This window comes from Mesocricetus auratus, unplaced genomic scaffold (assembly GCF_017639785.1).
Source record: "Mesocricetus auratus isolate SY011 unplaced genomic scaffold, BCM_Maur_2.0 Super-Scaffold_100007, whole genome shotgun sequence".
In the NCBI taxonomy this organism is placed as follows: domain Eukaryota; kingdom Metazoa; phylum Chordata; class Mammalia; order Rodentia; family Cricetidae; genus Mesocricetus; species Mesocricetus auratus.
In genome coordinates this window covers 75,654,230-75,668,517 of record NW_024429191.1, presented here as the reverse complement: position 1 = coordinate 75,668,517, position 14,288 = coordinate 75,654,230, and the positions used below count along the sequence as shown (strand labels likewise).

Here is a 14,288-nt window from a genome sequence, read left to right as displayed (position 1 = left end):
AAACAGATAAAAATGAAAAGTGTCATTTATTAAGCCTTATACCATGTGCCAGACACTGTCCTAAACAGTCTTCATGAATTATCTGATTGAAAACTTAAAGCCACCTTAAGTTCTTAGCACATCCCTCAGGCCTGCACAAAGAATCTTCTGCTCTATCCCAGGCTGCCAGCCACCGGCTGCTATGCACCGAGATTCTAGGACTTCCTACTAACACTCTTTCAAAACAGACTTTTTACTTTTTTCCGTTTGTTTTATACTTTCTATCTTTGGATGAAGTATTAAGATATGCATTCATGTAAAATTCAAAAGGAACAAAATATATAAAGTAAAATGTCTCCCTCCCAGGTTTGTCTCCCATCTACTGATTTCCTTTCACCAGAAATAATCACTGCTTAGCAACTTCTCTCATTCTAGAAGGAATAAATTTAAATTGTGGGTGCTGGGATTGAAAATTAATTTTTTAATGTGTGTAGGTCTGGAGAGATGCTCAACAGTTATAAGCACTGGCTGCTCTTCCAGAGGACCAGGAGTCAATTCCCAGCATATATATGGTGGCTCATAACCATCCAAACTCCAATTGTAGAAGGTCAGGGATCAGGCACACACTTGGTACACATACATATATGCAAGCAAAACATTTATATACATAAATCTAAAAATGTTTTACATTTGTATTTGTGTAATATCAGAGTGACAGTTGGTGGGAGCTAGTGCTCCTTCCACCTGTGGGATGGATGGTACACTTTATTTGATGAGCCATCTCACTGTCTCAGAAGATAACCACTGAAACCAGGTACTTTACAGTACTTTATATGGGGAGGAAGGGCTCAGAATGGTGGTACGCACCTTTAATTCCAGTGCTCTGAAGGCAGAGACAGAGGCTGGCCTGGTATACCTAATGACTTCTGGGCCAGCCAAGGTTGCATAGTGAGACCTTGTCCAAGAATAAATGAATAAAGTACATAATTAATGAATTTATATAATTTGTATGTTACTTAAATCTCATTTTTATGTTTGTACATTTTTATATGTTCAAGATAGTTATTAAATTTTGTCTGTTTTTTCATTTATTAAAAAACAAGCAAGTTATAATCAATTATTACATTAAAATGAGATCATTGGGCTGGAGAGATGACTCAGTGGTTAAGAGCACTGACTGCTCTTCCAGAGGTCTGGGGTTCAAATCCCAGCACCCACATGACAGCTCACAACTGTCTGGATCTACAACCTCACACAGACAGACATGCAGGCAAAACATCATTGAACATAAAATAAAAATAAATCAATCATTAAAATAAAATAAAATGAGATCATTATTAGTGGGGTAGTGATGGTGCACACCTTTAATCCCAGCACTCAGGAGGCACAGGGAGGCAGATCTCAGTGAGTTTGAGGCCAGCCTGGTCTACAAAGCAAGTTTCAGGACAGCCAGGCCTGTTACACAGAGAAACCCTGTCTCGAAAAACCAAAGTGGGGGGTGGGGGAGATCATGAGATCATTATCATTTGTAAACAATATCAAAATTACAGGTATAAAAGTCTTAGACAGTCTACTGTAAAACCAAGTCACAGAGGCCTAAAGATGGTCCAGTAGGTAAGAATACTGGATATGTAAGTGTGAAGACCCAGGTTCAAATCCCCAGCACCCGAGAAAAAAGCTCCCATTGCCATGGTGACCTGTAATCCTATCCATGGGGCTTACTGACTGCCAACATAGCCAAAAACTACAAATTCTAAGTTTGCAGATAACATGTAGGAGCATGTAGAGGAAGACACCGACATCCCTGTGTGTGTGGCCTCTGTGGTCACATACACTCCCATACCACATACATACATAAAAATAAATTAATAATTGCTTTCATTTAGTTTGATTTTATTTAAGTTTAAAAATTGAGTCACAAAACCAGGACTAGAATCCCATTACTCAGACTTGCTGCAGACAGATCTAGGGTTTGAGGCCACTCGTAGGACAGTAGTGAGAGATGTCCAAACTGAGAAGGCTATGGAGATGGTTCATCAGCCAGGAATACTTGATGTTGCTTTTTTTTTTTTTTTTTTTTTTTGATTTTTCGAAACAGGGTTTCTCTGTGGCTTTGGAGGCTGTCCTGGAACTCGCTTGGTAGTCCAGGCTGGTCTCGAACTCACAGAGATCCGCCTGCCTCTGCCTCCCGAGTGCTAGGATTAAAGGTGTGCACCACCAACGCCCGGCTTACTTGATGTTCTTGCAGAACACCCAAGTTTGGTCCCAGCACCACATCAGGGCAGCTCACAATTGCCTTTAGTCCCAACTCTTCTGGCTTCCACAGCACCTTCAACATGTGGCATAGCCTAATAGAGATACATACATAAATAAAAATAAATTTATAAAAACTTAAAAATTTGCTGGGTGTTGATGGCACATGAACTTGGGAGAGGCAAGCAGATCTCTGATTTTGAGGCCAGCCTGGGCTACATACTGAGTTCTAGGACAGCCAGGGCTACATAGAGAGACCCGATCTTAAAGGAAACAAAACAAAAACAACTTTCTTCCTAGCCAAAAAGAAGCAAGATAGATTTTGGAGAATTTCTAAGTTGTGATTATACAAATTTCTTGTGAATTGAGGGTAAAAATTGCACATCACCTAGATCGTATACTATAAACAGCCTATTTTCATTAGGAAGTAGTGACTTACCCTTCCAATTTGTATCTGAACTTGTGCAATGCTTCTTCTGTTTTCCTCAGACCTTAACAGCAGGTTGGGATGAACTGGAGTGCCATCGTGTTTATAACTTCTTATGTGAGCTGACTAATCTCTCCCGTAAGATGCAGACTGTTGTCTGTAACAAACCAGGTAAAGACCTTCAGTTCAAAGATAGTATTGTATAGAGATGAAATGTTAAGAATAAGTAGAGTTCAAAAGTATATGTAAAACAAGTTGTAGAAGGGCTATAGCTCAGTTGGTAGTGGCCATTGTCTTTAATTAATTCCAGCACCACAGAAACTGGGATATCATATGAATGTGATCTGCTTCATATTGGTTGTTTCTCTGGAGAACCCTGACTAACATAGAAGGGGCAGAGACAAACCCCAAATCCAAGATGGTGATTCTTCTGGGGAAAGTAATTGGAACTGATAAACTAAAAACTCAACATTTGGCTGGGTGTTGGTGGCACACACCTTTAATCCCAACACTAGGGAGGCAGAGGCAGTTGGATCTCTGTGAGTTTGAGGCCAACCTGGTCAACTGAGTGAGTCAAAAGCAACTTAACATTTTTAATATTTATTTTTAAACATAGAAAGATGTAAAACTTTGACTAAACTACTTGCTTTGATTTGTATACTGTGTTTGTTGTTGTATTTTTACTTTACTATGAACTTGAAACATTTCACTATATGAAAAAAGTGAAGATCTTGGCAGTGGTGGTGCACACCTTTAATCTCAACACTTGGGAGGTAGAGGCAAGCAGGTGTCTGAGTTCAAGGCCAGCCTGGTCTACAGAGTGAGTTCTAGAATAGCCAAGCTACACACAGAGAAACTCTGTCTTGAAAATCTTCTGCCCCCAAAATTGATGAATAAAAAGGCAGATTTATTTATGTACTTGCCTATTTAGAGTCTCATTATGTTTCTTTCCTACTGAGGATTGAACCTGGGTTATTGATGATGTAGGATATACCACTGAGCTACATCCCTAGCACCAAGAGTCTCACTATGTGGCACAGACTGTACTCCAACTTAATATGTAGTCTATTCTAGCGTCAAATTGACAATTCTCCTGCCTCAACCTCCTGGAAAAGGCAGATTTAGAAATCCAATGACTTGATAACACAATTTAATATGCTTTTCCTTTGATCAAAAACTTCTGTTAGCTTCCTAACATATTAAAAATAAAATCTAAGCTATATAAACTAGCCTTCAGAGTGTGGTCCCCACCTACTTTTTCAAACTCATTGACTGATGAGTGTGGTGGTGTAGGCCTTTAATCCTAGCACTCAAAAGGCAGAGCCAATGAATCTCTGTGAGTTTGAGACCAGGCTGGTCTACATACTGAGTTTCAGGATAGCCAGGGCTACATAGAGTCTGTCTCAAAAATTATCAAACTTACTGTCCACTATTTTAGTTTGACTTGGACGTATTGTTCTTTCTACCATTATCCAAATTGCTGAAGCTAAATAAGGAAAATAAGCATGATAAGATAGTCAAACTGTAAAGTTAGGTTATCTTTTCCTTCTTAGTGACTTCCTGTTTATATACTCAGTTCATTGCTCTTTTAACTGCAGCTGCTAATACCTGACTCTGATCACTATCCAGTATGCAACTTTACAACTTTTTCTTCATAGGAAGTGCTCGGAAACTAGAGTTAAGGATTAGACTGTTCTGTAGGAATGTCCTACTTGATCACTGGACACAACGAAGTGATTCTGCATTTTGGTTGACTAGAATATTAAAACCATGGCCAATGGTAAATCAGGCAAGATTGCTTTATATTATCTTTGGACCAATATCTCCTCAAGATGGTAAGCACCATTTTTTTCAGTGTGTTATAAACCTGGTTAATTACTTTTGCTTTAGGAAGGCTTTTAAAAAAATTACTGGTTGATGCCCACTTTTAATCCTAGCACTCAGGAGGTAGAGGCAGTAGATTTCTGTGAGTTCAAAGCCAGGCTATTTTACATCTTTTTACCACTCTAGAGGCAGTGGGACCTGGAAGAATAGAGCCTAAAAATGAGGCAGACTAAAGTCTCATGCAATAGCCAACTTTATTCAGACCATCAGACAATACAACTCTGAGGGTTAAGAAGAGGCATAGGAGAGCTGGGCGTTGGTGGCACACGCCTTTAATCCCAGCACTCGGGAGACAGAGGCAGGCAGATCTCTGTGAGTTCGAGGCCAGGCTGGACCGACAGCCTCCAAAACAGAGAAACCCTGTCTCGTAAAATCAAAAAAAAAAAAAAAAAAAAAAAAAAAGAAGAAGAAGAAGAGGCACAGGAATCAAGTGTCCAATCATAAGGGCAAGTCACACATGGCAAAAACATGTTTTTCCATAGAGACATATAAACAAATAACAATTGCCAACTGTAAAGAATAATCTAAAGTAAGCCTACTCCTGTCATCTACACCTGGGAAGAGCATGAAAACACATTCCAAGAACAATTTCATGTCTTTGAAGAAACTGAGATACTTGCTTGTTTTCTTGGAGTTTTCTCACAAGCACTCAGAATTCTCCTAATATGACTCCATTCTTGAACCACATTCCAACAGATAGAGTTCCATACCAGTCAGAGATACATAGTAAGGGTCTTAGTTAGGGTTCTATCTCTATGAAGAGATACTATGACCATGGCAACTCTTACAAAGGAAAGCATTTAATTGGGGCTGACTTACAGTTTCAGAGGTTTAGTCCATTATCATCATGGCAGGTGGCATGCAGGCAGACATAGTACTGGAGAAGGAGTTGAGAATTCTATATCTTGATCCTCAAGCAGAGGAAGTGAATTGTGTTGCACACAGCCATAGCTTGAGCATTTAAGACTTCAAAGCCTGCCTCTTCAGTGACACACTTCCTCCAACAAGGCCACACCTCTTCATAGTGCCACTCCCTATGGGCATTTAAACATGAGTCTCTGGGGGTCATACCTATTCACACCACCATAGTAAGACTGTCTCAAAAATAAATAAATGCCATTTATTTATTTGTTTGTTTATTTATTTATTTATTTTGTGTGTGTGTACATGCACATACATGTGTAATATGGCATGTCTGTGGAAGTCAACTTTCAGGAATCACTTTTTACTTTATACTGTGGGATTCTGAGATGGACTTCAGGTTCCAGGTTGACAGCGAACACCTTTACCCACTGAGCCATGTCGCAGGAAGGTCTTTTGCCTTTACTCACGGTTTCAGAAACATATTGCATTGACTTGTGCAAATTCTTCTGCTCTGAGTCAGAATCAGGTATATTCCTGTCATCCATCTCTCTCTCTCTCTCTCTCTCTCTCTCTGTCTCTGTCTCTCTCTCTCTCTCTCTCCCTCCCTATCTATCTCCCTCCCCCTCTCTCTACCTCTTTATCTCTTTCTCTCTCTCTGTTTTTTGAGACAGGGTTTCTTTGTAGCCCTGGCTATCCTGTAACTTGCTCTGGAGGCCAGACTGGCCTCAAACTCACAGGTTTGCCTGCCTCTGCTTCCCAAGTGCTAGGATTAAAGGCAAGGGCCACCACTGCCCAACTCCTGTCATCTCTTATTCACCTAAAAGTGTTGCTTTTTTGTTGAGGAAAATGTAACAGAACACGGGATAAGGATATTGTTGGTTATTTATTGTGAGAAATTACTTATATGAGAAAACTGAAAACCCAGGTTAGTCCTGCAGCCTTTTGAGACCTGACCGGAACCCAGAGAGAGTGAGTGTCTCCTCAGCCCTTTATCCCAAATACCCCTACACACCTGTAGCCACACCCAAAACAGGCATGGTCAGCGGCACAGGTACCTAGGTTTCTCCCTACACTTTTCCATCTTAAACATTAATGTAACTCAAGGTTATGTTTCCTGGTGGAAGGGACTAATGATGCTAAGCAACAAAACAGTAGCCCAAATTAATAATTTACTTAGTTTTAGGTTTTCAGGTTCATAATCTGACTTAAAAAAAATTTTTGCCTAGGTTGTGTTTAGATTAATGTTAAAAATTATCTTACATTTCCTTACTCTACTTTTATCAGTAGATAACCAGTTTTAACCCATATTGACTAGCAGCCAGGACTTTTATTTTGAAATTAAAATATTGTGTATAAACCACAGAGAAGATTGGAGATAGATAAACAAATAGAAGGTGACTAAACTGCTCTGTTGTGATACAAATGTTTGAAAGATGCTTCACAGCTGGGCGGTAGTGGCGCACACCTTCAATCCCAGCATTTGGGAGGCAGAGGCAGGCAGATCTCTGTTAGTTCAAGACCAGCCTGGTCTACAAGAGCTAGTTCAGGACAGCCTCCAAAGCCACAGAGAAACCCTGTCTTGAAAAAAAAAAGAAAGAAAAAAAGAAAAGAAAAAAGAAAAGAGGAAAAAGAAAGATGCTAATAGAAGCAAGCTCCTTTCTAGAAGGATTCGGTAGATTTTACTTGATTTAAAATTGTAGCAATTGGCCAGGCCGTGGTGGCGCATGCCTTTAATCCTAGCACTCGGGAGGCAGAGGCAGGCGGATCTCTGTGAGTTCGAGGCCGGGCTGGACCGATAGCCTCTGAAACAATACAGAGAAACCCTGTCTCGTAAAAACCAAAAAAAAAAAAAAAAAAAAAAAAAAAAATTGTAGCAACTGATTTTCCAGTCTGTATTATAGGGTAATATCATCTTTGAACTAAAAGCACTATTCTTTGAGGCCAGGAGATAGTTCAGTAGGTAATTTGCTTGCTGTGCAAACATGAAGAACAAACTTTGATCCCCAGTATCTAGGTAAATGCTGGTGTGGTGGTTTGTACTTGTAATCCCAGCACCGAGGATGCAGCAGTGGGCATATCTCTAGGGCTCCCAGCCATTTTAGCCTGATAAGCAAGCCCCAGATCTCAATGAAAGACTCTGTCTCAATGAGTGGTGGTGGCGCAGGCCTTTAATCCCAGTACTCAGGAGGCAGAGGCAGGCAGATCTCTGAGTTCAAGGCCAGCCTGGTGTATAAAGTGAGTTCCAGGGCAGATAGGAGTACACAAATACCCTGTCTAAAAAAAAAAAAGAAAAAGACTCTGTCTCAAAAATAAAAATAAAAAAGTGAATAATTCCTAAGGAGTGACACCCTGACCTCCACATGCACACACTTACATTTGAAAAAGATAAATAATAAATAGATAAAAGCACTGTTCTTTTTTATGAAGCAGAATTGGAGCTTAATAAGGATTGTTATGATGGGCATTGGTGGTTCACGCCTTTAATCCCAGCACTCAGGAGGCAGAGGCAGGCAAAATTCTAGGAGTTCGAGGCCAGTCTGGTCTATAGAGCAAGTTCTGGGACAGCCTCCAAAACAATACAGAGAAACTCTGTCTCAGAAAACCAAATAAATAAATAAGGATTGTTAATATAAAGGTCTGGAGAGATGGTTCAGTGACTAAGAGCACTGGCTGCTCTTCCAAAAGACCTAAGTTTGGTTCCCAGCACCCACATGATAGCTCACAACCCTCTGTAACTTCCATCCTAGAGAATCCAACACCTTCTTCTGACTTCTGCTGGCACTGGGCACACACATGTTACATAGATATATATGTAGGCAAACATTCATACTCATACAATAATATAAAACAAAACCTGTGTAAGCCCCAGTAACAAAAATTAAATTAAAAATGTATGTTACTTGGGAGGCAGAGTCAGGTGGATCTCTGTGAGTTCGAGGCCAGCCTGGTCTACAGAGGGAGTTCCAGGACAGCCTCCAAAACAATACAGAGAAACCCTGTCTCGAAAAAACAACAAAAAAAATGTATGTTAATATAGGCCTAAGCAGAAACCTAAGAGAACTCTTTCTCAGAAGGAAGTAACATGACAACATGGGTGTGAGCTTTACAAAGAATTGTTGAAAGGAAGACCTACCAAAGCATGGGTACAAGCTCCTCAGGAAGAGTCACAAAAGCATGCTCTTCATGTTCAAACTCCTTTAATTACTTGGTTTAAATATTGTTGCTGTGTTTCATCATAGTTAATGAGAAACTCAAATTTATAATATCAGAATTGACATTTTAATGATGAATGTAGTTTATATAAGTAATGGGATTGTTTAATCCTTTTCATTCTAACAAATCCTTGAAGTCTTTATCACAAAACTATCTATTCTGTCTTAGCCTACTTTTTGTTTTAATCCAGGGCAGGTGATTTGGCAAGAAATGGTGGAGGGACCCACAGATGAATCCAGTCTGAAAGGTTTGGCTAATGCCATTAAGTTACTGTATGACACAGGTACCAAAGAGTGGACAGCAGATGATGTTATCAGTCTTGTAGATGAACTATCAGGTAAAATACATATTTACTGATATGGAATAATAGAAATATATTACTAGAATGCAGCTATAAAGTTATATAAACAATTTTGTAGGTAACAATGAGTGTGTTAGAAATCACTAATTGATCAATATGTAGTTTTAAGTATATTTTGTTACTTACTGCTCCAAAACATTTTAGTTTTGTATTTTGTGTATTTGTGTGTATGTATGTAGAGTATGTAAATACATGTGATATAAGAATGTGTTTATCTTTATCTCAATTTTCAGTGGTTTAAATTAAATTTTTTTCCTTTGGCAATTTCATTTATATAATACATTCTGATTTCTCTTGCTCTTCATCCTCTCTTACTCCCTCCCACTCCCATAAACTCTCCTCTTCCTCCTCTCTGTCATGTCTTTTTGTTTTGTTTTGTTTTGTGACCCACTAACCTTAACCATGGCTGTCCACATGACCATGGGTGTGGAACTGCCCCTTGGAGCCTGGTAGACTCACCAGTGGGTACACACTGAACACAAAGGCTCCCACTCCCATAGCACCCATCAAGAGCCATTGGTTCCCCAGGAGGGATTCAATTCCCAATTTCATAAATATGTAATATTATTAGTCCGTTCGTAATTTAATGAGTTTGCTTACTTTCATTTTTACAAGTTCTCATACATACATACCCTTCTAGATTATATAAAAAGAAAGCCTTCTGCTGTATGTATGGGAGGAGGATTAAACAGTTACTCTGAAGTTTACAAAGGCTTTATCCTTACATATGATGTCACTTTGCCTGCTGAAGCATGTGTGGAAGAACTGCTTTGACTAACCTATCAGCACAGTGGTAAAGCACAATGACCTGGGGGTGACCCCTATCTCTGGTTGAATACTGTAATTAAAAAACTAAAATATGCCAGACATAGTGGTGCAAACCTTTAATCCAACACTCATGAGGCAGAGGCAGGCTGACCTGGTCTATAGAGTGAGTTCCAGGACAGCCAGGAATACACAAAGAAAACCTGTTTCAAAAAGAAAAGAAAGAACAAACCTAAAACAGTGTTTGTAAATATTTCCCTTGGCACTAATTACATTTCCAATAGAGTAATATAATATTGAATGTGTTTAAAGATGTTTACTACAGCAATTGTGTAATTTCTCATTCAATCACTGCTCTTCCTCTATTAAAAGTGGTTCCCCGGGAGTGGCTTCTGGAGAATAATGCACGCCTCCTAATCCTGAGTGGGAACAACATCTGCTTCACTTTCATGGCTAGTAAAGCTGTGAATGGACGGGCCATTGAGTTAGCAAGGCTCATAGTCTTTTTGGCTTTGGTAAGTAAAAACTAAGTTTTTTTCTGACAAGTTATTTAGCATTCACTTGATCGAGCAATGGAGCTGCTTCCCTGGTGCTTACAAAGGCCGAAGTCTGTCTGTCTATCTGTCTATCTCTCTCTCTCTCTCTTTCTCTCTCTCTCTCTCTCTCTCTCTCTCTCTCTTTCCCTCTCTCTCTCTCTCTCTCTCTCTCTCTCTCATACACACACACACACTGAGGTTTATATTGTTTTACTGTTTTACAAATAAGTATTAAAGTATATAATTTATTTATTTGTTTTTGGTTTTTGAGACAGAGTTATATACAGCCCAGACTGGCCCCAAACTCACTCATTGTGTAGGCAAAGGTGATCTTGAATTTGAGTGTTGGGATTACAGGCATGTGCCATCACACTCCATTTTATTCATTTACTGGAAATTTCCCATTTGCAGGCTCAGTTGGGATATCCTATGCAATAAACCATGCTACATCATAAGCCTGCCCTATGTAATAAATTGCTAAATCATAAACTGTCATTGTCACTGCCATTTTAAGCTTTATAGCTTTCTTCACATGAAGACTGATAGTAGTGTTTTGTGCATCTGAATTAGGTGTGTGAGAAAGAGCTGTACTGCATGGACTGGACAGTTAGAATGATGCAAAAAGTCTGCAAGGTCTTCAGCGCTGCAGCAGAGAGAAAGGGCTTCCTGCAGAGCGTGGCAAATGCCTTTGCCTGTGTCACCATGGAAATGCTGCAGCCTATTATGTCTGGTAAGAGTGTAGACAGTACATGGGAGAGAGTGATAGTGCCTTCAGGTCTTAGCCTCAGATGCAACTAGCTGGGCTTGGTAGTGCACACCTATAATCCCAGTACTTGAGGCTGAGCAGGAGATCTGAAGTTTGAGCCAGCCTGGGCTACACAGTGAAACCCTATCCGGGAATTTGGTTTTTTGAGACAGGCTCGCTCTCTCTCTCGCTCTCTCTCTCTTTCTTTTTTTTCTCTCTCTCTTTCTGAAGTTCTGTAGTCTTGACTGACCTGGGACTCTCTGTGTAGACCAGGCTAGCCTCAAACTCACTGATAGCCAACTGCCTCTGCCTTCCAAATGCTGAGACTAAAGACATGTGCCACCAGCTGGGCAGTGGTGGTGCAAACCTTTAATCCCAGCACTCAGGAGGCAGGGGCAGGCGGATCTCTGTGAGTTCGAGACCAGCCTGGCCTACAAGAGTGAGTTCCAGAACAGCCTCCAAAACAATACAGAGAAACCCTGTCTCGAAAAACCAAAAAAAAAAAAAAAAAAAAGACATGTGCCACCACACTGGGCCTTATATAGGTTTTAACAGATAGTAATTTAGTTCACAAAATCTTTGTTTGGAACTCACAGAGATCCACCTGCCTCTCCCTCCCAAGTGCTGGGATTAAAGATATGTACCGCCTGACTTTTGCTGTTATTTTCTTTTGCCTGCATGTATGTCTGTCCACCATGTGCATGCCTGATACCCGCAGAGGTCAGAAGAGGGTGTTGGATCCCTTGGAACGGGAGTTTCAGATGGTTATGAGCCACTATACGGGTACAGAGAATCAAACTAGGGTCCTCTGTAAAAAGGCACTGGCTGGTGATTTTAACCAACAAGCCACCTCTCCAGTTTCTAATTAACCCTGTTTTATAGATGAGAAAAAGGAAACAGAAATAACCAAACTTGCCCATGGTCATAAATTAAACAATACTCAAGCTTAGACTAGTGTCCTTTCTTATTTAGTGTTTAATTTCATGGCTTTAATGGTTAATGCCTGGCTTAATAAAGACCATCGACAAAAATTCCTCTCTTTAAATATTATTAGAAACACTTACATCTTACATTCCTAAGCCGTGTGTTAAAATGTCTAACTTCTCCCTCTCCCTGCTGTTCCTGTGTATGTTACAGGAGAGCGAGATGATGATGACAGAGGCTTCCTGAATTTGTTCCATCTTCTTCATGCTCAGGCGAACTTCCATAAGGAGGTGCTATATTTGACCATGAATGCCTCCTCTTCCTAAATCAAGAAGCTTGTCACTTAAAGAATGTGTCACCAGACTAGCGCTTAGGAGAGTGACGCTTTTTCACGTCCAAGGGTAGCACCTGTTGGACTTTTGATAATCTAATTATCCAGGAACTCCAGCTGCACAGGATTTTAGCTGTAACTGCTTCACCTTGATTAATGTAAAATAACCTGCAACCCCAAGAATGTGTTCCTGCTTTTCTGGGAAACAGTTCTATCTCTCCAGGTCTTAGTAAACTCAACATCAAACCAAAACAGAATGTTAACTGTGCAAGTATCTGCAGCCAACTCAACCTATTCGTGTGGTTCTTTGAAGCAAGAGCTAATTTAGCTTTACCTAGAACAGATTCACTTTTGTGAACTAGTGCTATCTGTTCACTTCGCTTGGGCTGAGCAAATATGGCCCAAATGTTTTTGTAATACTGTGTTTTAGAATGTGCATTATGTAAGTCACATTCTTTACCTCCTTCTTAGCATTTGGTTACAAAATAAGTCTTATATTTCATTTATATTTTGGATGAACTAACAGAAAAAAATCCAAAATAAGTATGTGTGGATACATATATATGTATATTTTTATACATATAGACACATATACATATATTTCCTGCAAGACAATCATACAAAAGATCTATAAATAGAGGAAGGTGTGTGTATGTGAGCTATAGTCCTCAGATAATGGAATCATCTTGTAGCTTCCCTGGGGATTAGAGCAGAGAATTGCAAGCAGAAGAAAAACATAATGAAAATAAATAGTTCTGCTGCTGCCAGAATAATCTTCACAAGTAATCCCCCTTCTTGATAAGACTTTTCTGCCTGTCCCAGAAAGTGGGATTTGACGATGGGAACTAAAAGCACACATGGTTAGAGTAGCCAAAGAGAGAGGAGATGGAGACAGGGGAGAGAAAGTGTCTGTGGATCCCAGGGAACTCTAAGCCCATTCAGTAGGCCTGCTACCTACCCTCACCTCCACTTGCTGTGAGTGTAGCTATAGTGCAGGGGCCTCTAGAGCTCTTGCTTCCTCTTCTCCAGCCCCTCCCCTCCAGTCAAATGCAGGGCTTTGTACACGCTAAGCAAGCACTTCACCACTGAGCTGGATCCTAGTTCACTGTCACCTTCCCACAGGACTTCTCAGGGCTGCCCTTCTCCTCAGAACACTGGGGGATAAGGAAATTACCTTCAGTGGCAGGGTGTAAAGAAAATCCATGAATTTTAACAAACAGGCTCTGAAAATTTGATAGGACTGAGAAGCAGTGAAAATTGTGGATAAATTTTTAAAAATTGTGATAAAACTTTCAATATGAGAGGATCAAAAAATCAATTGTCTTTTTGTTATCCAATTATAATTCCACTATTGGGAAAATTTTTTTCCTTCAGAGTTTATTTGAAGATTTGGGAGAAACATTCTTACTGTTATAAACCTCATTCATTTTCTTCTGGTCAGTTGAAGAATTGATCTGTAACAATTAACCTCGGCAGCCTGTTGTAACAGCAAATACCAGAATGCAAAGTAACACCTCAGAGCATTTGATTTTTCCTGTCTCCAATATTCCCACTTTGGAAATATTACTATTTTTACTTCTCAAAACACTAGTAATTTCAAGTTTTTTTGGTTTTTGTTTTTTATTTTTGTTTTTTGTTTTTCAAGACAGGGATTCTCTGTATTGTTTTGGAGACTGTCCTGGAACTTGCTCTGTAGACCAGGTTGGCCTCGAACTCACAGAGATCCACCTGCCTCTGCCTCCCAAGTACTGGGATTAAAGGCATGTGCCACCAATGCCTGGCGACATAATCCTTAAAAAAAATCAAATGTTAGTATGAACAGAATTTTAATGATTATACTTATTTATTTTTATTTTCTATTTATTTTCATTTTTTGACTCAGTTTCTCCACATACCCGTAGCTGTCTGGAAACTTACTCTGTAGACCAGACTGGCCTCGAACTCACAGAGATCACCTGCCTCTGCCTCTTGAGTGCTGGGATTAAAGGTTTTTAGCACCATACCTA

At 39.8% G+C, this 14,288-nt stretch overlaps 1 protein-coding gene across 2 annotated transcripts in view; it reads left to right on the top strand.

Moving 5' to 3' along the window:
• The window catches only part of Fbxo47 (F-box protein 47), a 28,813-nt gene extending 14,879 nt beyond the window's left edge, over positions 1 to 13,934 (top strand). For both annotated transcript variants that reach the window (XM_040749619.1, XM_040749618.1), the window contains exons 6-11: positions 2,722 to 2,830; positions 4,318 to 4,494; positions 8,811 to 8,957; positions 10,119 to 10,261; positions 10,853 to 11,012; positions 12,165 to 13,934. In XM_040749619.1, coding sequence (XP_040605553.1) covers positions 2,722 to 2,830; positions 4,318 to 4,494; positions 8,811 to 8,957; positions 10,119 to 10,261; positions 10,853 to 11,012; positions 12,165 to 12,277 — 849 coding nt within the window. In that variant the 3' untranslated portion in view covers positions 12,278 to 13,934. The remainder of the gene's footprint in view (positions 1 to 2,721; positions 2,831 to 4,317; positions 4,495 to 8,810; positions 8,958 to 10,118; positions 10,262 to 10,852; positions 11,013 to 12,164) is intronic.
• Positions 13,935 to 14,288: the final 354 nt, after the last annotated feature.